The sequence below is a fragment of the Helicoverpa armigera genome, chromosome 13 (genome assembly GCF_030705265.1).
Source record: "Helicoverpa armigera isolate CAAS_96S chromosome 13, ASM3070526v1, whole genome shotgun sequence".
Lineage (NCBI taxonomy): Eukaryota > Metazoa > Arthropoda > Insecta > Lepidoptera > Noctuidae > Helicoverpa > Helicoverpa armigera.
Window position 1 is genome coordinate 5,394,720 of NC_087132.1, and position 22,488 is coordinate 5,417,207.

Consider the following 22,488-nt stretch of genomic DNA (forward strand, 5'->3'; position numbering starts at 1 on the left):
AACAAAACCTTGCAAAATAAACGCGTTTTCTGTACCTATGAGATTTTGGTCCCGTAAAATATACAATATGTTAGTTTTAATTATTTGTTGTTAAAGTGGCAATCATAACTAATTACACATTCAACTGTCTACCTATCACGGTTCATGAGATAGGTACAGCCTGGTGGGGTTAGACGCATTTGGTACACTTCGAAACATGCCCTTCATTTCAGGCTTGGATATCACCCCGTGTGTCGCTTAAGTAAAATTAGCAAGATTGAGCCCCTGAGCCTGTGACCAGATGTTCTCTATTTGAATACCAAAAAGTACGCAATTATTATGACAAAAGGTTAAAACGCTAAACCGTATAAAAAGGAAAAAAATAACTTTTAACACTACGTAAGTAGGTATAGTAAGTTCAACTCAGTCGTGCGCGCGGCCTTTTGTGTGGGTAATCCAGGGGGGAGACACTCCGTACATTTTGACAGCTAAGTGAATGAAGAGTCGCCACCTTTTATTTGGCCCGGAAACTATTTACTATCTAAAAGATACTTTAAATTACCAACAGATGGCACTACACTATAATCGTTTTTGTTTGTCAATATAAAATTATTTATGCAATATTAATTAGAGAAAAGTATGAGGAAAATATTAGACACTTAAAAAAAAGATAAAATAGGCGAATAAATTAAATACGGTTTGAAAAAGCACAAATATCAATTTTAATCTAAAAAGACCTGGTGTCAGTATTCCAAGTAACTTAACAAAACCGATCATCGATCATAACAAAATATCAATATGGCGGTTTTTGCATTCTGCGTACACGCGTATAAAAAGTAATAATACATAATAATTATTTGTTTTCCTTCGACCTTTTACTATATTAACGATGACATTTTCTATTAGGGTAAGTAGCATAATGTAACTATAACGATAACCAATGTTATAGTTACATGGTGCTATTTACCCTAATAGAAAATGTTATGAATATGATGCATATATATTTTCATAGCTATAGCTATGTAGGTAGTTCGGGGCCAATTTAGAGAGAGATGGCGCATTGACAAATAGGTTTGCATGATTATCACGCAAGAGGGCTCTCTTTTCCCTGTATATTACTTTACTCTTTGGGGTAATCCTTGTACATATACAGTGACTTTGTGTGCGTGACAAGAGGTACAGTCAGGTACAAATACAGTTATTTCGGGGTTGTATACAGGTGTTTAAGAAAAATAGTTATAACGTCGTAATTTAGTGTTAATCTTTTTATAACGATTCTGAATCGCTACTTGAAAAATCAAATGATGAATTTTTGGATTCGCTACTTTCCAAGGTGAATTATAAATTCTGACTCCATGTCAAAATGTTTATAGTATTCTTCTTTATTCTTTTGTACATGTCGACAACTATTACCCCACATCCCTTAATCAATTTGATTTAAACGTTCATTTATGGGTTTCATTATTTCCGTCTTATTTTGGTCGACATTATGCTGTGGCGTTTCCGAACGCCACTGCGCTGGCAACCCGAGAATTTTATTATGTTCTGATATAGACATTTTTCTTATCTATGGAACACGTCTTTTTTCCCAACGGACACGAATAATTACTCTACACAAAACTACTTTATTACAAAGGCTTCGAGTAAAACATTATTCCTCCATGGTGTTAATAGTTTATAGTGATAACATATGTATCGATGACGACCAGTGAAATACACGGTTACACGTACTAATGACTTTCACTTGAACCTCTCCGTCTCAAACAAAGGGGACCCCTGAGTTCCCAAAATGCGAAGCAATATAATTTTTTAAAATTCCCCACACATTTTGTTTACATTATTATACACGTTTACGTTTTTTTTTACATTCTTAGTCCACACTTTTATTTATTGTCCGCGTACCCCGAGCTAGAAAATATGTAAGGAGTATTTAATTCATCTTAGATATTTCACGTCATTTATTTCTTAGACACGTAATGTCAATTTGAAAAGACGTACGAGAAAATAATGAAAAACTGTAAAATGTTATAATAAAAAGCTTTGAATGTTTCATTTTTTGAAACGCTACCTGACTCCTTAAACGTTTTCTCCGTGATGAACTAGACATTTTCGTAAACGACTGTACCCATAACAAAAAGCGATAAGAACACGTCATCCTCAGACGACGTCACTGTCACACGAATGAAAGTTGTATACTTACAAGCCGACGCACACATAGGGCCGCGCGCAAATCTGAGTTGAACTATCTATACCAACTACCAACTAAAGCATGTCAGACTAAAATAAATTTTGACGTGTCGGGGGACCGCTTTTTACCTTCAAAAATACTTACATAACTCGACTGCCTCGTTGGTCTAATGGTCGCAAGCGCGGCTGCTGTGCTCGAGGTCTCGGGTTCGATTCCCGGGTCGGGCCGAAATCGCTTTGTGGGTTTTCTTAAACGAAGCAGCTCGTAGTCTGGAAGTTGGTGATTGATTCACCCGTACATCGGAGAGCTCGTAAATATCCGGTCCTGCGCCCGATCTCTTTCCGGTCGTGTCGGATTGCCGTCCCATCGGGTTATGAGAGTTAAGGAATAGGGAGTGCACATGTGTCTGCGCAAATGCTCATGCACTATAATATGTCCTGCGCAGCTGGCTGGGGCCCGCTTCTCCTAATTTTACTTAAGCAACATACGATTCACGTTCGACTGCGATCCAATTCCGACTCGATTACGATTGAAACGTATGTGGCATTCCGCTATTTTTTCTTTGAAATAAACGTTATTGTCCTTTTCTGTGGGTGTACTACGCCCAATCGAATGACAAATAATCGAATGCCAATTGATCGACCACTATAAATCGAAATTCTAAATACTCGAACATTCATAATATCGAATGGTTATTAAATCGAACATTCAATACATCGCGCAGTCAATACATCGAGTGTTCAAAATATCGAATGTTCGTTTGATCAAGCGTTAAATGCATCGCATATTCATGCTATCGAAAAATCTATATTTTTTATGAATACAAGAAAAACTCAAAATTTACTAATAAATCACATTTTAATCTTTAATTCTTATCTTTTAAAGGTACATTTTAAAATTTTGTGTGAATTGAAAAGGCAAACGCGGGATTGGGAAGACCTACTTTACAAAAAAGAGGCAAAAGGGATGATAATTATAGCGATTGAAAAAATGTTAAATAATAAAATCTACATTAAAATTTATAAATTATCCATAAATTTTGAGTTTTTCTTGTATTCATAAAAAATATAGATTTTTCGATAGGATGAATATGCGATGCACTCGATGTATTGACGATGTAAATGTTCGATTTAATAACCATTCGATATTATGAATGTTCGAGTATTTAGAATTTCGATTTATAGTGGTCGATCAATTGGCATTCGATTATTTGTCATTCGATTGGGCGTAGTACACCCCTTTTCTGTCATTCAGTAATGAATCATTTTGTCTGCAAATGATTAACTATTGCAATATGATTGTAGAGCAACCTACCGTATGGACGAAAATCACCAAAATAGCAGACCAATCGCAAATCAATCGAATGTCGTTGGAATACGATTGGTCTCATATTAGTAGCAGAATGCCCGATATGGTTAAAACTGCTATTGCGATTCGATTTTGACATCATTAACTTAGTCCTCCTATTCCAATTCTCGAATTTTACTTAAGCGCCATTCGATTGACGTTCGACTCGATTCGACTGAGATCCAATCCCGACTCTAAAGTATACTAATCATAATAATGGCGTCCACGGCCGATTTCGGTCACGGCGGCTGTTCTCACTTACGAAGGGCCCCGATTCTCCTAAGTTAATAATGTCAAAATCGAATAGAAATCGAATCGCAATATGATCGCAATAGCAGTTTTAACCATATCAGGCATTCTGCTACTTATATAAGACCAATCGTATTCCAACGACATTCGATTGGTCTGCTATTTTGGTGATTTTGGGCTATACGGTAGTTTGTTCTACAATCATATTGTAATCGTAAATCATTTGCAGACAAAATGATTCATTATTGAATGACAGAAAAGGATAAAAACGTTTATTTCAAAGAAAAAATAGCGGAATGCCACATACGCTTCAATCATAATCGAGTCGGGATTGGATCTCAGTCGAACCGAGTCGAACGTAAATCGAATGGCGCTTAAGTAAAATTAGGAGAATCGGGCCCCTGGTGTGTACAATGATAATCGTAAACTGGCTAAACTGATTAAGATGAAGTTTAATAGGTCTCGCACTGGAGACGCTTATTTACTAGTTAGTTATAGTCAAGGTGCATGAGACAGATCATAAATCACTAGAAAGCTATATGATTTACCGAACTGAAATAAGTAATACAGTTATCATATTTATTGGTTTATTTAAACACAAAATTGAAAGACTGACAGTTAATCGGACCCAAAATGCATTCGGAAACCTTGAATGTTAAGATTTCCAAACCATTACCAAATTAGTTTCGACAACATTAAACAAAACATAAAAAATATTACTAACAGCAAGTCACTTTATAAAGTTCGCCTAGAATCTACTCAGTAATACTCAGATTCTGCAGTGCAATGTTGAAATTCCGACACTGTTTTCCATCACAGAGATTTCATTACCTACATTTTGAAGATTACTTAAAAACATAGAAATATCCTACTTCCTCACTAGCAATGTAAATTGGATGCATGATTTCCTGCCTATAATTATTAAAGGCCCAATCTGCCTTGTGCTTGCAAAAGATACCTTTCAAGAAAAGGTTTCTTTTCCTTTTTCACTTGCATTCATCACCTCGCATTGTTCCAAGCGATCCTCTGTACAAACTATCATAATAAGGTATCATTTTATAGGCACAAGATTATAGCCAGTTTAAATGGCAACAGTCCACAAAGTATAGCTTAGTCAACTTCATTAGTTCACAAAGTTAAAATTCAAATATTATGAAACCTAGCAAATAACTAACTGAATAAAAAAAAACATACTTCATAAATAAAATGTTATGCATCACAAAGATTTAGATGTAAAGGTAAAACTTATGATTAAGTACCTATTAAGCCTACAAGTATTGCATTTCGGAAATTGAATGCATGTTTGAGCTGCACAACATGGACTTCTGAATAACATCAACTAAATTAATTATGCTTAAAAAGACCTCTACGAGATTTGCTAGTGTATTTAATAAGAAGGACAGTGAATGTCATGAAATAATACAATTTACGATTGTATAACTCAAGCTTCTAGTGTTGATTAAAATGATTCATACATAACATTATAATGAAAATATATTAACCCTCGAACATTCATTACAAAATAGACAGACTTTAATCCACACTTAATTGTGAACTGCCACCATTTTTAGTTTTCATTACAATTAATCTTGCATTTCTTCAGGCAACTCGTGAGGATTGAGAATGCCTGGCACAGACAACTGCACTCTTCGTTTCTCGTCCTGTGCTTGGCGAAGAGCCAACAAGCGCTCCTCCAGATACAAATCACTATCGTCTTCACCCGTATACTCCTGTAAAATGTAATTATATTTGAGTATAATAAGTAATAAACGTCTATCTGTTGCACAGTTATTAAAAAATACCGGCTAAGTGAGATCGAACTCGCAAAAGGATTCGTACCATTTATAAAACGGCCAAAAACCACTTTTGCTGTATATGAGCCCCCAAGTATATTTATTAAGCTATTTTCCAGTATTTGCTTTTGTATTTCAACATATAATTTCACCAGTCAATTACTTGAAATTATAGAATAGAAGGACGTAGAGACAAATAATAAACAGTTTTTTATCCTTAAGGTATGGTACCCTAATCAACAACCTTAAAGCATTGGTTGATTAAAGGACAATGGGCAAATTTCTATGGCCCTGGGCTATCAGCGGCCAGCGATGATTTTGGTACTAAGGGATGTAGTATGGTCCTATCCTCAGCCCATCAATTTCTGATGCACAAATGCGAATATCTTTTTTCTTCAACGTCCCACAGGATAACGTCGATAGTAAAAAGTTGTTACTTATTACTCAAGCTATTGTTTGATACCAATTTCATGACTGGCCGCTGATAGCTCGGTAACGCTTCCTTTTCTAATGGATTTGTGTATCTTATTATAATCCAATAAGAATCTTATACGCACATTTTAAATAAGTGGACGAACATTAAAATCAGTGCGTTTCCAATAAGTAATGATCTCAAATGAATACCTAAATTTTCCTCAGACCTCAAATAATAGGCTATGCAAACTTACTCTTATTTGAACTAAAAAGTCTCTTAAGTGGTCTTTGAATGCAGGGATATCTTGATCCAGATTGAAGAGTCCTTGAACAGTAATCTTGATTTGATTGTCTGTTAAATGTGGGAACGCTCTCTTTAGTAGGTTAGCCACATATTCCTGAAAAAGTCAAAGCAATAATTGAATGAAAATGTGAAACTAGAGAGACCATATAGACATAATTAAATATTCATATTCCAGATTTTTTTTTAACCAACTTTCCAAAAAGACGGAATACCATATTCTTTAGTTAGGCAGTATTCTTTTTTAGCCAGTAAAGATGATAAAAAGATTAATAATTAAAATACAGTGTTAAAAGACATCAATTAACATTTCATAGGTAATATAATTTATTGATCACTAAATTATTATTTTTTCAATCCTACCTGAATATAGAGGATGTTGTCTGGTGTGGGTCCAAGTGGAACGGTAACTCGCCCTGCCTCCACCAGCGAGAAGATATACGCTAATATCGTAGCGTGCATCGTGAGGCCGGCGCCGTGGGACGTGTCTGTTACCACGCTAAATACATGCTCTAGAATATCACACAGATAGGTCTGGTAAAAACTCTGTGCAGCTTGAGGATGTTGCTCTACATTGTGCAGCAACCGGTACAGGATTTGCAGACCAGTGTCAGCAACATTTCTCATTGTGTGCTTAAATGCCCAGATAATGGAATCCAATACCAATTTGAATTGTGCTGGAGGTATACTTAGGAATGCCTTAAAACAATGTGTATTAACTGCCTGCAGTAGTAGGAAGAACTCTGTCCTGTGCTCAGGATATTCTTCAAAGTCTTTGTTAATCATCTCAAGGGTACATTCAAAAACAGCATCAAATATTTTTGGCACTTCAGATGTTATATGCCCTCCTAGCTTGTAAACAATTGCAGCCATACAAGATAAAACTTCTGGTTCACGTGCATCTGGCACTGCTGTTCGTTGGTAATCCAAGAGAACTGCATCTAAAAGCGGAGGAATGAAATTTTCCAAAACCATGCTGTTATCTGTAGAGCGTGATACCCAGCTGGCAATCAACTTCAGTGTTTCTTTCTTTATTATCCGCATGTTCTTTATAAGTGGCTGCTTGGTCACTACAACACCATTCAAAGCAATTGCCTGGCTAATATTTTCAGACATCACTTTATAAACATTGAGCATGTCCAAATATATTCTTCCCAGCTGCACAACATATGGATGGCCTAGAGCACGGCAGGCACGAACATTTGTTTTAAGAATGCTCACCAGCTGTTTAACAGCCTCTGGGTCCTTCAAGATATCTACATTGTGCGATGCCTGTGATATTATATCATCCCATACCTGATTAGGCAGCAGCATATACTTCTCAATGAGCTGCTCTTGAGCCCCCTGATCCACTTGTGTACTTATCATGTACCCGACAGCTTCATAGAAAGTGTGCACTTGTAGTGTTTGTAAATCACAGATAATTGAACTGATTGTGCTTAAGATTTCTTCAATAAATGGACAAGCTTCACCAACCTGTGTAGTGACGAAATGACGCCGACATTTGATAGCAATCTTTATGAATGTGTCACATGCCATATCCTGGACCCCATCATGAGTCTCATGCATGAATTCAAAAAGTTTATTCACAACTGTTTTCAGAAACTTCCAATGGGCTCTTAAGAACCTGGGGTACTGGCCCACCACATACATTATATTACTAGCTATAATAGCTTTATTATCTTTGCCCTTTTTCTGCTCACAAAGGCCCAGTAGTTCTTTTATTACTACAACTAGAAACCTTTTCTCATCTTCCTCCATCATTGCACCAGAAATCGATCCAATGGCCCAGCACAATGTGTTCAGGTTTTTCCATGACCATTCACTGCCATTCACCTGATTTTGAAGTTTTTCTGTCATGATGCGTTCTGTATCTTGATAATCCAAATGGGTGAGATAAACTAATGTTTCCCTCATATTCTTATACAAATTAATTGAATCAGTATCCTTCATAAACTCTCTGACAACTTCACCATTCTCATTCTCCACTACTAATACTTCTTCAGGCTTAGCCATTCTAGAGATCATAATGTATCGAACACTGCTCAACACATCAGAGTACAATGCTTTCCTGCCAACACTTGTTCCCAGGGTATACATGTTTGATGTGTGAGAGCATGGTGCAATCTTGTACAAGTCTGCAGCTAGTGCATTCCAAAATTCCAAACATATCTTGAAAATCTCAACTTCTTCCACTTCTGATATCAACACAAGATACCGGAGAGCATTCATCAGAGTGTTGGTGAGCCCCCTTCTTTCAATGAGTTGCCCATGTTCTTTCAAGTAGGTACAGAGAAACAAAGCAAGGTTTTGGATAAACACTTGCTCTTGATCTCGACCAGCAGCATATGCTTCACGTATGTTGGTAGTGAGGGGGAGCATCGCTTCAAGCTGCTCCATAGTCTGAACAAGCAAAGCCACTAATTGCTCCTCATAGTTCCTGACAGTCACGCCAGCAATTTCGGTCAGACAGCTTAATGTAACATTACGGAACATTGGTACATTCAAAAACTTAAATATGAGTGTACTTATCAATTTCATTTCAAATATATACCCAAGGGGAATCCAGTTCAAAAATCTTAGCAGTGTATGGAGGGTGGCATCCACGAGTGGGGCATTTTGTGAATTTTCAAGGACAAATTGACAGAGTTGAAATATTTGGCTGAACTCAGAACACATGGTGTCTTTCAAATGCTTTGCCTTGGTTTGAGTAAGCTGTCCTGTACTAAACACAAACACTTCCTCACTAAGTAGCTTTAAAATGACCATATTGTTCTGACAAAGACTTTCATTAGTCTTGGATGCTCCCACAATATCACTTATAAAAGTTTCCCAGTTATGAGGCCATTCTCTTTTCAATACTTGGATCAAAATCATGTTAAGTTTTTTCAAATATACCTTGTTATTCTCCATTGTTACGGGGTCTGATGAGTTTTTGATGATAAGACCGACAATGTATTTCTTAATACCCTCACACTGATTTCTTGGCAGTATTTTCCATCTTGTTTGTATAACTTGTTCTAATATTTGTAAGGCATAGTATTTTGTTTCCTGATTTTGTGAAAACTCCAAAATAGTGTCAACACGAGTCCATGCATCAGGGTGTTCCTTCAAAGCAGTGAGTATCTCCTGTGCAGTTCGTTGTTGTTCCCCAACCGTGGAATATAGACATCCAACTATATTATCAAGTAGAGTGATGTCTAATTTCTGATTGAAATCCAGAAGTTTAGAAGCTTGTTGCTCTAAAGTTGCCATTCTGTTGTTTGCAACTTATTCAAATTTGTTCCCTTAAATGAAAATCAAAACTCTGACAATTTATTCACATTCATTCCTCACCATACGAATCACTGAAAAAAAAAAACCCTGAATTAGGAAGGAGTTCACCAGTTAACCTCTTCATAATGCATAGATAAAAATTGGGCTTCAGGAATAGTAAACATTACAAATTGCTATGAAATTTACTTAATTTAAGTACAAATGCAATAAGAGTTCACTTTATTCTAATAATTACAAATGCTTTCATGTTGTAAATGAAAATATAGAGCACACACCCCGCATAGATATCGAGGATGTTTGCTAAGATTCGTAACATTGTATTTGTGATTATAAGTTTTGTTAATTCTCTTTAAATGAAGCTAAACTAAGCTGGTGGTGATATCAACAATTGCAATAACTTACCCGAGAATATAATTTGCGGCGCAATCAGTCTAACGCACTACCATACATACTAATCCGTTGTTTTCGTGAAGCTTGAAAAAGCTTACACGCATGTTGTCTATGCTCAATTTTTGTATCTCTAAAATAAAATATTTCAAGAAATTTCCAGTAATGTACGAAAACTAGAAGTGTTTACAGTTTTTAAGATAGATATCAGGAAAAATTATAAACTTACTAATACACCGACAAAAATAATCAAGTTGCGGCCAAATTTTTTTTAGGTAGTAACTCTATTACATTACTCATTACTCCACCTCAACCATACCTCAACGTATGCCATGCAAATATTTATTTTTTAAATGCCGATAGAGGGCGTCTAAATCAACGATAGTGTTGTGTTTTGGTGCAGTCAGTACAAAAAATCGCAAAAATGGTATAAAGCTATCAACTGCACAAATATAGGTACGTTTCGATATACGACCTCCAAATTATAATAATATGACGTTGATGAAAGTATATGACGCTCCATTCCTTGCAGTAACGTGCAAACATCGTGCAAAGATCACCGCCTTAATCTAGGCATCAGCTAAGAAAATAATTTAAAAAATCAAGAAAATCCCTCATTGGGGCAGGCACGACGATGTTATGAAACACAAACTTGAGGCAGCTTGCAACTTAAACAGCTTGCCTGTCTTTAGTCTGCCCCGACTTTCAGTATATGGTTTACTCATTGGCGATGGCGAAATAAACGCACGATCAGGAAATATACCTAGCTAAGGACCTATTTATAAGTACTACATCGAATTAGATAAAGTTATCTCTAAGGGCAAAATACTTTGTGATGTCAATAAATAAATAAATAAATTATGCCAGAATTGTCAGACGCTTGTTCTTAACTGGACCAAAGATGACAGAATACCTACGCAACGGTTCAATCTATACTGATATTTTAAGAGGAAAACTTTGTTTGTTTGTTTGGTTCTAATAAATAGGCTCAAAAACTACTGGACCCGTTTTTTATAATTCTTTCATCATTCGAAAGCTACATTATCCACGAGTAACATAGGGTATATTTTATCACGGTACGGGCAGTAGTTACCACGGGACGCGGGTAAAACCGCGGGAAAACGGCTAGTATTCAATATAGATAACATATTTTATTATTTCGTGGCCTACAAATAATTGTTATAACATTGACTAACGAATCTAATTATAGTTGTTAAATTTAATCAGTTTAACGTGTATATACTTTTTAAAGCGTAAAAACAGATAAAATTATAGGTTATTAGGGTATTATCAGTGGCAGTAAATACGCGCCTCGTTAAAGACTTTACGGCTATGAATTAATTAAAAGCTTTATCTATGCATGTAGGTATTTAGTAAGGCTTAATTAATTTCTTGGATAATATCCAACAAGACTACCTCAAGCATAGGTTTAGGTATACAGGAGCAAAAATAACGGTTTTTGGAACATGCATAAAAAATCGAATTCCAAAGTCGTGGCGTAGAGATTAAAGCCACACCAGCGTCTCAAGTACCTACGAGTGCACGAGTTCAATTCCATGTTAGGCAAGTACCAATGCAACATTCTTGTGTTATTTACTTTCAAATATGTCTTGGATAAGCTTGGATACCGTGCGCTCAGGCTGGATTTCGTGCACCACCGAAGGCAAAGGCGTATCCAAAGCGGGTCTAACAATCCAAACGTATTCCGATAAATTTCTTAATGCAAAATATAATAGTATTTCGTATTTTATTTGAATACATTTCATACCTACTTTTATTTTACGTAAAACACCAAAAAGACACTTTATATTTGAATTTCCCGCCACCAGTCGACTGCCTTTAAGAACGGAATACATATATCATTTTCATCCAGCAGCTATTTTAAATAAATGATATAGTTCTTTATCAAAGCAACGTAGCTGTACGCGTGGATGTACTCTGAACTCTGTAGAACCTCTTTTTTTTTCATATTATAAACTCAAATCGACCGAATCCCCTAAAACTAATTCTTTTTATTCACCATTCAGTGTAAAATAATCGTAGAATAGAAATTAAATTGTTTTTTGGTTGTGAAACTTGATCCTCTCTGGCTTAACAGAGTCTATATTTTTATAGTGGCTGTTAAACTTGCTAACTTTAAAAGGTAAAATAGATTAGGTTTAATTCGTAACTGCAATATTAGAGTTGTTTTCGAAAATAAATTCACTGAGGTACCTACTTGTTATTAAGTAGGAACATATTTTGTTTCACAAGTTTTTATACTTTTTCCTATGACAAAATGGAGTTCATTTTATATACTTATTTTCAAATACTTCTTACGTTTGTGGATTTGGCATACAGTAAGTTTAAGAAACCATGTAGTTCTATATATATTTTGTGGCTTGTATAGTCCTTTTATTATTTCGAACATTAGTGGCATTATCCCTAAAGCTTGAGTTGTCCTTCTGGGTTAAGACGGTGGTCACGACGACGGACGGTTTGTCGCTTGACACGGCAGTCCAGTTTTGCAGGACCGGCTTTTCACTGGATCCTGCAAAAACGGACGCTGTGTTCACACTTAGTTCAGTTTTGAAGGATCTATAGTAAAAGGCCGGTCCCGCAAAACTAGACTGCCGTGTGCAAGGGCTGTATCCTGTTTTTTGACCATTCCTACGGTAGTGATTAGGCGAAATGGACGTTAATACTTTGTCTATTGGTGTTATCGGCGTCGTCGGCAGCGAAATAGAAAATTCTGGGTTCATCCTATCGTGACATAACGCTCGACTTTAGGTATTTTTATAAATCTAATGAGCGATTGAAGAAGAGCTGAGCTGGGTAGCGGGCGCGGGGCGGGCTTGCCACCACTACACTTTCCCGCAAAAAAAAAACAGTGTCCAGCAAAAAACCGCACGCAGCAAGCCGTGTGAACACTGCTATAGAAATATATGTGTCATTAAACAGGATCCCGCTTTTTACTGGACGAAGGATCCAGTTTCCAGTGACAAAACCAAATTGGACAAATCGACGGGATCAGCATATTGCAGAATCCTGCATGCGGTTTTCTCGTGTGAACACGAGCACGATTAAACGAGATCCTGCAGAAAACGGAATCCTGTAAAAAACTGGACTGCCGCGTGAAAGGGCTGCTATTATTAATCAATCATTAGAACAGCGTCATAAATCTTAGGCGCCCGCTAAACCTAAAATAACATTGCAATCTAAATACTAAAAAAATAGTAAAAATAAAATAATAAAAATATTATGTGCAATATAGTAAAAATATTGTGAAATTAAAATTATGCAAACTGAACAAACGTTCCTGCATATTTTGCAGATGTGGACTTAGGCGATGTACAATGATACCTAACATTACAGAATTCGTATTTGATCGTGTAGGCTGTCCCTTATAGACGGTGACGTCACTTTTATAGCACTCTTATGTTATGCTTACAGATTCCCAACTTATTAATCATTCAAACAACATCAGTCGATACGGTGCTGACTATGGTACTAAATGGATTTATTTTCCGGACGATGACGGGGAATATCACTACATAAATCTAACAAGTACTGAAAATGATGACAATTTCATACGGGACGCTATGTATGATGAAATGGAATTCAGATTATATCTGAGGTGTGCCCTTCTGTATTTTGTTGTTTATTGTTAATGGAAAAGGGGTCATGGCTAAGTAAACATTGCGGAAATTGCAATGCATAAGCGACGCATCGCCACTCCAACAGCGGGTTTAATCCATGGAGCAAATACTTACATCGATATTGTGTACCTACATGCTGTGTCGAAAAACATGTTTTATTTCTTTTCAAAGGCTCTTCTGTTTTAGGAACGACTCGAACAGTTTTATTTTGCTAGATGAACGGGGACGGTTGGCCAACAGGAGAGACGTTTGTTACATAAAAAATATTTTTATACTCGAAATGCCTCTTAAAATAATAACTCATGGTTGGCTATCTTCGGTGGATGCAAATGGAGTATCGAGTATAAAAAATGCGTACTTGGAAACTAAAAATGTCAATGTGATGACTGTGGATTGGAGCTATACAGCAAGTTCTATATTTTATCCGTGGGCGGCAAATGCGACTAAAACTATCGGAGCCAGAATAGCCAGTCTACTGGATGGGTTAAACAAACTATACAACGTGACTGGTAATCAGATACACCTTATTGGTCACAGCCTTGGAGCTCATGTTATGGGTATAGCGGCCTCTACAACCAGCAGCACTGTGCATAGGGTCACGGGTATGTCGTTACTATAATTTGAAGACGAATGATTTGTACATTTTTATTTATTCTCATTTTATATTATTTCTTAGGTCTCGATCCAGCAAGACCTTTTTTTGAATACCCGCCTAAAGATGACGATGCGAAACTAGATTCTTCTGATGCAAATTTTGTCGACGTAATTCACACCTGTGGTGGTCTATTAGGGTTTGAAGGATCAATTGGTACAGCCGATTTTTTCCCTAATAAAGGAGTTGCTCCGCAACCAGGATGCGATAATATTTTCAAGATCTTCGGTTTGTTTTGTCTCAAATTTTTATAACTACATAATTTGTACATATATGTATTTTTTAAATTAATTCACATTCATTATTTTTTACAGAAGCGTGCAGCCACGGCCGATCATTTTATTACTTTACGGAATCAATCAAATATCCGAAATCTTTTCCAGCTTATCAATGTCAAACGTGGCTTAAGTTTTTAGAACATCGATGTGTTCATAATGGATTTATGGGAGAAAGTGCCAATGGGAATATGTCTGGAAAATATTTTTTGAAAACAAACTCATTTGAACCATTTGGTTTACGCGCTAATTGAGAAAGTTTTTATTTATGTTTTGACCTGCAAAATAGTGAAGGGAAAAACAGGACCCTGTTGCTAGGACTTCGCTGTCCATCCGTCCATTCGTCTGTCAAGCACCAAGCCGCATTCAGTATTTATTTAATCTTTTAAGATCAACTTAAAAGTTTCATCATTTCACCATAACGATAAACATGCCATAACCGACCAAGGTCAACAGTAAAGTAAAATAGTAATTTTAAAAATTTTTAGGGTAAATAATGCAAGACAATTGTTTTTTTATGTAACATCTTACTTTGCAAACCTATTAACCTATTCGTACTGCATATTCATGTTTTCAAGACTATCTCTTCATTAAAATCAGTAATTATCTTATCATTACGATTTTTAAAGTCAAGAATGAATCGGAATCAATCCGTGTAATGTTGAATATTCACAACGGTCTACTATGCCTCACCTACGTTGGTTTCCATGTATTCGAAAGAATATCCATTTTTGGTCACTTCCGAAGTCACTGGTGGTCACCCTATTTTATTATTTTTAAGATGCAAATTATATGTTTGTAAATAAAAGGATATGCTTACATAGCTGTTTTATATTTCCTAATTTTTTCAATATAATTGCACAATATTTTAATTGTTATATTGCGCAATTATATTGACCGTCTAGGGAGTGCCTAATGATTTCACTTTCGGTTTAAAAATGACCGAAGTGTGTAAGTGGCATTATTTGTCAACCCGCTTGTCAACGTCACTACTTTGTTCTCTGTCTCTGTCAATTTAGTTTTGACATTACTAATCTCAAAAAAAATATAACCCTTCTTAGCAGTAGGATAACTAACAGAATAACAATTTTTTTATGAAAATTACTATCGTTTTTCTATTTTAATCAGGAAATCGTATATTTAAAAAAATGTTTAAGCCCTAGACAGTTAATTGCAGCGAATATACCAACAGGTAATTAAAAATACCTAAATAATAATACTTTCTTGTGTTGTTCTAAGATCTTACGTTTGAAAGAATAATAAGTACTATGAATAAGAAAAGAAATGTGAGTTATATAAAACCTGAAGATCCAGAATTTCTCAAAGTATTAAAAAGGCAAGCTGGGTATGATGACAAGAACCACAAGTTCGATGAACTAATGAATGCTGAAGATGATTTTGTTGATGATGAAGACAGTGAACAGCCACAGGTGGTGGTGCTTAAAGATGGCGACCTAACAGCAGAGGAAGCAGAGGCAGAGAGAATTAGAATAGAAAAATTGGAATCTGAAACAAAGGCAGATTTAACTCAGCGTGTTGTGTTTAAGGCAAAAGGGAAGTCAGCTGAGTCTTCAACTTCAAAAAGGAAGCATGAAACAAGCTCGAAAATCAAAGAAAAGAAAAGTCGTCCAATGTTGTCATTTGATGACAACGAGGAAGATGATGCTGAAGATACTGAAACATGATGTTTAACTTTATTATTTAAGCCGTACAATAAAATAAAAAGTATTGATCACCATAGAAATAATATGGCTGTATTTTAATTTGGCTTTGTAGTAGTTAGCATTACAAATACATAAAAAAAAAATCATAGTTTTGGATTAAAAGGGGTGCCAAAAATTAGCTAGGATAAGGATCACAGAGGGAACACAATAGGAGCATTAATAAATTGCATGAATTGATGCTAGATAAGACTCCCTCGAACATATAAATGTGGATTTGAATAAAGAATAATTAAGTTTTGGCTTATGTTAAATGTGTCCACTTTGTTAATGAATACTGTGTAGCCTTTGCCCTTTATAATATTTTGTGTGCAGTAGATTCCATGTTAACTCTTTATCTGGTGTCATCACAACTCTGTCTTTTCTTTATTTTTGTTCTGGAGCCATTAGTCGTTATCACAGCATCGTTTTTGTAGAAGACTTGTGGGACTTCATTATCATTCTCATATTCCAGAAGTTTGTGAAGCAAAAATCTTCTTTCATCTTTCACAATTAATATACTTTCTTGAACTTTTGCCACTTCATCGCATAGTGCAGCATTCTCCTACGAATAAGTAATCACAAATCAAATATGTTCATGTGTAATTGATATAAATAAATAAACAAACGTATCACTCTAAAACAACTAAAGTAACCATAAGTCAGTGATCATAAATATATTTTTGTGTACTTAAATAATAAATGTATAAAACAGTTACAAACACACACAGTGTTATAAAACTGTAAAATAGGTCAGTGGCTCATCTGAGGGTAGGGGATAGTCCTATTTCTAATCTATATTAATAATAAAAAAGGGCAAAATACCCTTGCACTCACCAGAATCAAACTTTTAATTCGCATTTTTATGTACTTATATTTTTTTCGATAACGCTTGTTTTGTTTGTCATTTTGAATGGTGTTCATTATTTGCCCACAGTGTTACTTTTCAGGAGTTTTTTTTATATTTTAATAAGAGATAATATTGGGAGTAATTGACACATTAATCTACCTATGCATGCATAATAACATATTCAATGACACTGACAGTGTAAAAGTGTCATGTGCCTGACAGTTGACAGTCCCGACCATAGATTATACACTAATACTAATAGTCCCGTGTGCAATGGTGAATCCCTTGAGGGGTGATCGCCAAAAACTGGTCTCATTTTCTTTTGTTATTTTGTCGTAATTTTATAATTTTAATAGTATTTAATTTCATTTCCAAACTTTATTCTAGGAAGACGTAATAAATAAGACAATAAGCAGAAATATACATAGACTACAAACAAATGTACTGTTACTTAATAGCACAGGCCTTACCTAGTTGGTTGTAACAGTGTTACTAGTATTGTAAACACAAATGCTTGAACAATAAACGTTTACCTATTTATTACACAACTTTCCGCCTCGGTATTTGCTTGCGTTTCGGAGCACCTTGCTGCTCCCCTCATCGCTGACACTGTGGTGAGAATGTCACCAGCCTTGGACACCACGGCCTTTCGTGCAGCCGTAGTGCGCGGCACGCAAACATCAATGATATAATACGTCGAGCTCTTGTTATTCCCTTGGAAGATGGTTAGGCCTTTATTATGGGACGCAATACCTACTCTTACGCCATCCCACCTTGCAAGTTCTGCGTACTGTGCAACTGCTGCCGCTGTGGCCGCGGAGAACATCAAGAGGCGGAAATATAGTGGCCTTGTCGGCAACTGTATTTTCGAACCGTTTGGGGTTGAAACCCTCGGGGTTTCGAATGCCCACACCCCGTTTAAAGATATATCTAGGCGGCTGGTTGACGCTTCTCGTGGTCTAAGCTATTTCCCCTCTAATTTTCAGCTTAAAAGGTTCAGCTATTCTTGAGTTATATATGTTACCGTAAGATTACAAACATCGTTAGATTACAATCTATCTCGAGAGATTGTAAACTGTCGAATTATTGTGAACCGTAACATCTGATTGCAATTTAACGCATTATTTTTCGCTATATTATAATCTATCGATGAGAAATGGTCAAATTGTCAACTGTCCGAAAGCTCTCTCTGATTGGTCAGTCTTTTTGTAAGATCGACCAATCACGACCAGCCGTTGTGTTCCCATGGAGTTCCCGTAGAGTTAGGAATGAAATAGAGGTGTCAGTTAAATAAAATAAATGCTCTTCAAAAATTCTTTAAGTATTAAATTTATATAAAAATAACTCTTATAAAAATACAGTTAGGTATTTTGTCTTCAAATACAAACTAATATTTAAAAATAAAATAAAAGGGGTGCTAATTAAACAGGCTTCTTTTTAATATAATTATTCGCCCCCAAAAATGTATGTTGCCTTCTAAATTACTAAGTCAGCCACAATTAATAAAGCGTCGAGCATCTAAATAATACTATCTTAGCTCGAGTTATCTTCCACTCTAAATACAACTCAGCATGATGGTTATTTTTTTGCATCTAAATTTGTAGCATGCATTCTAACAGTAAACTTCTTAAATACTATTAAATGACATCATAAAAATATTTATTTACCTTCTAATTTTTTAACTCGTACCTACTGAGTTTTTTGTTTAAAATATAACACATCCCATATTAGTTGACCCAGCATGGAAATAAGCATGCAACATGCAGCAAGCATGACTTCTGTCACGGCTCCGGCGCTGCGGGGCTCCGGCGGTCCCATGCGAGCTTATCGTCGCAGATGGTTTTCACGCTCGCCGCCGCGGCTGAGGCTGGCCGGCTCCGCCGGCCAGCAAGCCGAAGCTGCGGTGGTGAGCGTGCTGAAACTACCTGCGCCTCAGCTCGCAGGCCGCCTCGCCCCTCCGCGCCTACGCGGTTTTGAATTGCACTCTAGGGGTAGGGCAGACAAGACTACGTGGAGTCGGTTTTGCAGCGATTCGTTTTCGTCACTAACTTCAATTTTTAATACAATGTTTTTAATTGAAGGTTATAAATGGCAATATGCTAAATGTGTTAGAAGATGTGTTACACACATACAGATGTGTTACAAATTAAATTCTAGTATCAAAAAAAAAAACGTTCGTTTCGTTTTTGGAAAAATGAGGCCGAGTTAGTAATTCAGATGACTTTTTTGACGTTCTACCAATCAGCGCGCAAGATGCATTCTGTTCTACGCCAGTTGACAATTTGACCGCTCTACATCGCTCTCGATCTTACAAAAAGACTGACCAATCAGAGAGAGCTTTCGGACAGTTGACAATTTGTCAATTTCTCATCGATAGATTATAATATAGCGAAAAATAATGCGTTAAATTGCAATCAGATGTTACGGTTCACAATAATTCGACAGTTTACAATCTCTCGAGATAGATTGTAATCTAACGATGTTTGTAATCTTACGGTGACATATATAACATGTGTAACTCACACGACTTTATTTTATACCTCTTAGATTTATTGATTGGATTCCAAGTTTTGAACGACAATAGCGTAGTCAAGTTTTACCCCACAAATGAGGCTTCGTTTTTTTTCGTTATTACAACCACGGTGTTAGTATTTACATTGGTTTGTACTGGGGCCCGATTCTCCTAAGTTAATAATGTCAAAATCGAATCGCAATATGATCGCAATAGCAGTTTTAACCATATCGGGCATTCTGCTACTAATAAAAGACCAATCGTATTCGATTGACATTTGATTGGTCTGCTATTTTGGTGATTTTGGTCTATACGGTAGTTTGCTGTACAATCATTTTGCAATCGTAAATCATTTGCAGACAAAGTGATTCATTATTGTATGACAGAAAAGGATAAAAACGTTTTTTCTTTTTAATTTTTTAATGGAATAAAAAAGAAGAAAAAATTTCATTCATTTCAATTTCAAAGAAAAAATAGGGGAATGCCACATACGCTACAATCGTAATCGAGTCGGGATTGGATCTCAGTCGAATCGAGTCGAAAGAGAATCGTATGTTGCTTAAGTAAAATTAGGAGAATCGGGCCCCTGCACGAGCCAGCTTTTGTTAGCGATTGTACGACTGGGGCCTTGCCCATGTGGTTAAGGATACAATTTACAGAGGAGTCGACTAAAATAAAATGCTTAGATGTATTTTTTTTTTGTATTTCACCTTTAAATGCGGGAACTACATAAGGTACATTCGATTTGATCGATATATTTAATACGGTTTAAAAATACAATTGGATGCATTTGCAGCAAACAAAAATACCTACGATTAAAATATCCAGTGCTGCAAGGCATTATCTTTCTTCGAAATAAAATGTAGGTAGGTATGGCAAAAGATAGGTACACTCGAGTGTAGGCACACCTAGGTACGCTTTCTTGCTAATTTGTAGCGACAGAAAGTTCATTGATTACGGTAAAAGAACAACTACGAATTTATATATTTATAATAGAAAAAGTTATTAATAAATTATTAATTAAAAATGCCCAATTTAGATAAATAAAAGTCTGGCAAAGATAAGTATGTCTGGCAGCACTGGGTTCTTGTGTATGTAGTGGATAGATACCTTCTACTCAGGCTAACTCAAAAATATTAATATCACAATACTTGCTAATTCTGTGTACCTTTACATAATATAAATTATGTTCATATTCACTCACAAACACAACTAGGTAATAATAAGAATACAGTAGGTTTCAGAGATTTTATCATTACATTACCTTTCAGCCGTACCGTAAATAAATGTTTAAAAATATACGCACTCGTACAGTATACTCCAAAAGTTACTATACTATACTATACATATCAAAAGGAGATGTTTCAAAATCTTTGGATGTGTATAGCAACTTTTGGAGTTGACTGTACCTTTTGTACATACAATTTTGTAGTTTCGGTACCCAATTTGATACAATTCAGAGAAGTTTTCAAACAATCACTTCGTTATTCAAACATCTCTGATCTCGTCTCCGCCCACTCAGTGGTATCCACTGGCTTTGGTGAATTGGGAGCCTTAGCTCCGTAACTGTAAACGAACGATTAAATTAAGTAGGTATACATAATATTTAAAAACACCTAAGGCCTAAGTTCACTGACAACATAAATGTCAGTTTTCTTAAAACAACCGTTAAATGTGAATATTTATACGTACAATTTTCAAAGTAAATAGTCGATTTAAGAAAAACGGACGTTCATGTTGTTGGCTAAGACCAATTTACGTAAAGTAGGGTAGGAATGTTCACTAAGATTAGCAACACCTCTGTAATGTGATCAGCCGCGTAAGATCTAGAAAATCATATTCACATTTAAGATCTGTTTACTAGTAATAACTTACAATAGCAATTGCTTATAATTTGAAACATAACATACTTATTACGAAGGAAAAAGTTCCTTATCTCGTGTCGAGATATATATTCCTTCTGAAACAAAAAAGGCGCTTACGAACTTACCGCCACTTTTTATATTTCATACCTACATCTGTATCGGCCTATACTCTTATACTTGGAGTTGCAATGCTATTTTTTATATGAGATACAATTACATTTTTGTATTAAACGAGTTTTTTGAGGTACACAGTGATAAATGCATTATGTTTATTTATAACACATTGGCCATATAAACACAAACAAAAGAAACTCATAGGAAAATATATTAAATAATTAAATGCAATAAGTTTCGAAGGCAGTTCCTACCCACTACAAGTTCTTAAGGCTAGACTTTCAAAGAATACTACTTTGTACAGGTAAATTATTATGACATAATTGAATTAAAAAAAAGTTTAGTGTAGCGCCTTCTAGCGTAAATGCATCGGGATTGTCGTTGAAAATACCCAGTTTTATAAATATTACCTATACATCACTAGGTGACGCCAGTCGTCTCGTCCGCACCACTTAGGACTTGACACAATGGATAATAAGCAGTTCCTGAGATTACCACATTCAAACAAATACACCTTCCATCCAGCGTTATAATACATAAGTAGTAGTAGAGCTTATTAAATACAAATGTAGATTTTAGTAAATAACCTTGTTGCTATTGCTACTATTGGGAATTTTGTAGTACCTAATTGACGAAATTAAGGTACATTTAACGTTATAATTTACTTTTTATCGATACTATATCATATAATTTTAAGAGTTAATTAACTTAATAAACTAACAGTGACAGCCAGGTTAGAAAACAATAGGTGCCACACCAAAAGGCCAAGAATTTGTAACTTTTGTTACATTATTAACAAGAGGTCTTACTTAGACTACATTTAAAGGTACCAAACAACATCAAACGAGTTTAAAAATAGGTTTAACCTAAATAATAAATCATCATCATATGAAATGAAGTACCAAAAAACTGTATTTTAAAAATCAATCTCTGTATAATTGCACATTA

The 22,488-nt window shown here is 35.6% G+C and overlaps 3 protein-coding genes across 4 annotated transcripts; 2 read left to right on the forward strand and 1 right to left on the reverse strand.

Moving 5' to 3' along the window:
- Window positions 1–4,333: 4,333 nt before the first annotated feature.
- On the reverse strand, window positions 4,334–10,176 carry LOC110371563 (exportin-1). Its single transcript, XM_021327880.3, has 4 exons — window positions 9,950–10,176; window positions 6,635–9,618; window positions 6,225–6,368; window positions 4,334–5,493 (listed from the first exon to the last, which is right to left on the reverse strand). Exons 2-4 carry the CDS (start codon window positions 9,524–9,526, stop codon window positions 5,347–5,349), a joined length of 3,183 nt encoding a protein of 1,060 aa, XP_021183555.1. The 5' UTR covers window positions 9,527–9,618; window positions 9,950–10,176; the 3' UTR covers window positions 4,334–5,346.
- A 1,941-nt stretch (window positions 10,177–12,117) lies between these two features.
- Window positions 12,118–15,393, forward strand: LOC110371571 (pancreatic triacylglycerol lipase). Of its 2 annotated transcripts, none has more exons than XM_049840549.2 (5): window positions 12,118–12,273; window positions 13,367–13,550; window positions 13,744–14,174; window positions 14,249–14,452; window positions 14,539–15,393. In XM_049840549.2, the coding sequence occupies exons 1-5, from the start codon at window positions 12,213–12,215 to the stop codon at window positions 14,751–14,753; spliced, it is 1,095 nt and encodes a 364-aa protein (XP_049696506.2). In that variant the 5' UTR covers window positions 12,118–12,212; the 3' UTR covers window positions 14,754–15,393. The 2 variants fall into 2 exon arrangements, with proteins under 2 accessions (XP_049696506.2, XP_021183565.3); XM_021327890.3 differs by having other exon boundaries at window positions 13,759–14,174.
- A 163-nt stretch (window positions 15,394–15,556) lies between these two features.
- Window positions 15,557–16,246, forward strand: LOC110371652 (uncharacterized protein KIAA1143 homolog). Its single transcript, XM_049840553.2, has one exon. It carries the CDS (start codon window positions 15,768–15,770, stop codon window positions 16,182–16,184), a length of 417 nt encoding a protein of 138 aa, XP_049696510.2. The 5' UTR covers window positions 15,557–15,767; the 3' UTR covers window positions 16,185–16,246.
- The last annotated feature ends 6,242 nt before the right edge of the window (window positions 16,247–22,488 follow it).

What these genes read in the sequence shown, in the direction of transcription:
- LOC110371563 (XM_021327880.3), bottom strand. Translation starts at nt 9,526, where the DNA reads ATGGCAACTTTAGAGCAACAAGCTTCTAAACTTCTGGATTTCAATCAG. An exon ending in ACAACATCCTCTATATTCAG is followed by an intron (nt 6,369 to 6,634) that starts GTAGGATTGAAA and finishes TGACTTTTTCAG; the next exon opens with GAATATGTGGCTAACCTACT. An exon ending in ACTTTTTAGTTCAAATAAGA is followed by an intron (nt 5,494 to 6,224) that starts GTAAGTTTGCAT and finishes TACATTTTACAG; the next exon opens with GAGTATACGGGTGAAGACGA.
- LOC110371571 (XM_049840549.2), top strand. Translation starts at nt 12,213, where the DNA reads ATGGAGTTCATTTTATATACTTATTTTCAAATACTTCTTACGTTTGTG. An exon ending in GTTTGTGGATTTGGCATACA is followed by an intron (nt 12,274 to 13,366) that starts GTAAGTTTAAGA and finishes TTATGCTTACAG; the next exon opens with ATTCCCAACTTATTAATCAT. An exon ending in TAATATTTTCAAGATCTTCG is followed by an intron (nt 14,453 to 14,538) that starts GTTTGTTTTGTC and finishes TATTTTTTACAG; the next exon opens with AAGCGTGCAGCCACGGCCGA.
- LOC110371652 (XM_049840553.2), top strand. Translation starts at nt 15,768, where the DNA reads ATGAATAAGAAAAGAAATGTGAGTTATATAAAACCTGAAGATCCAGAA.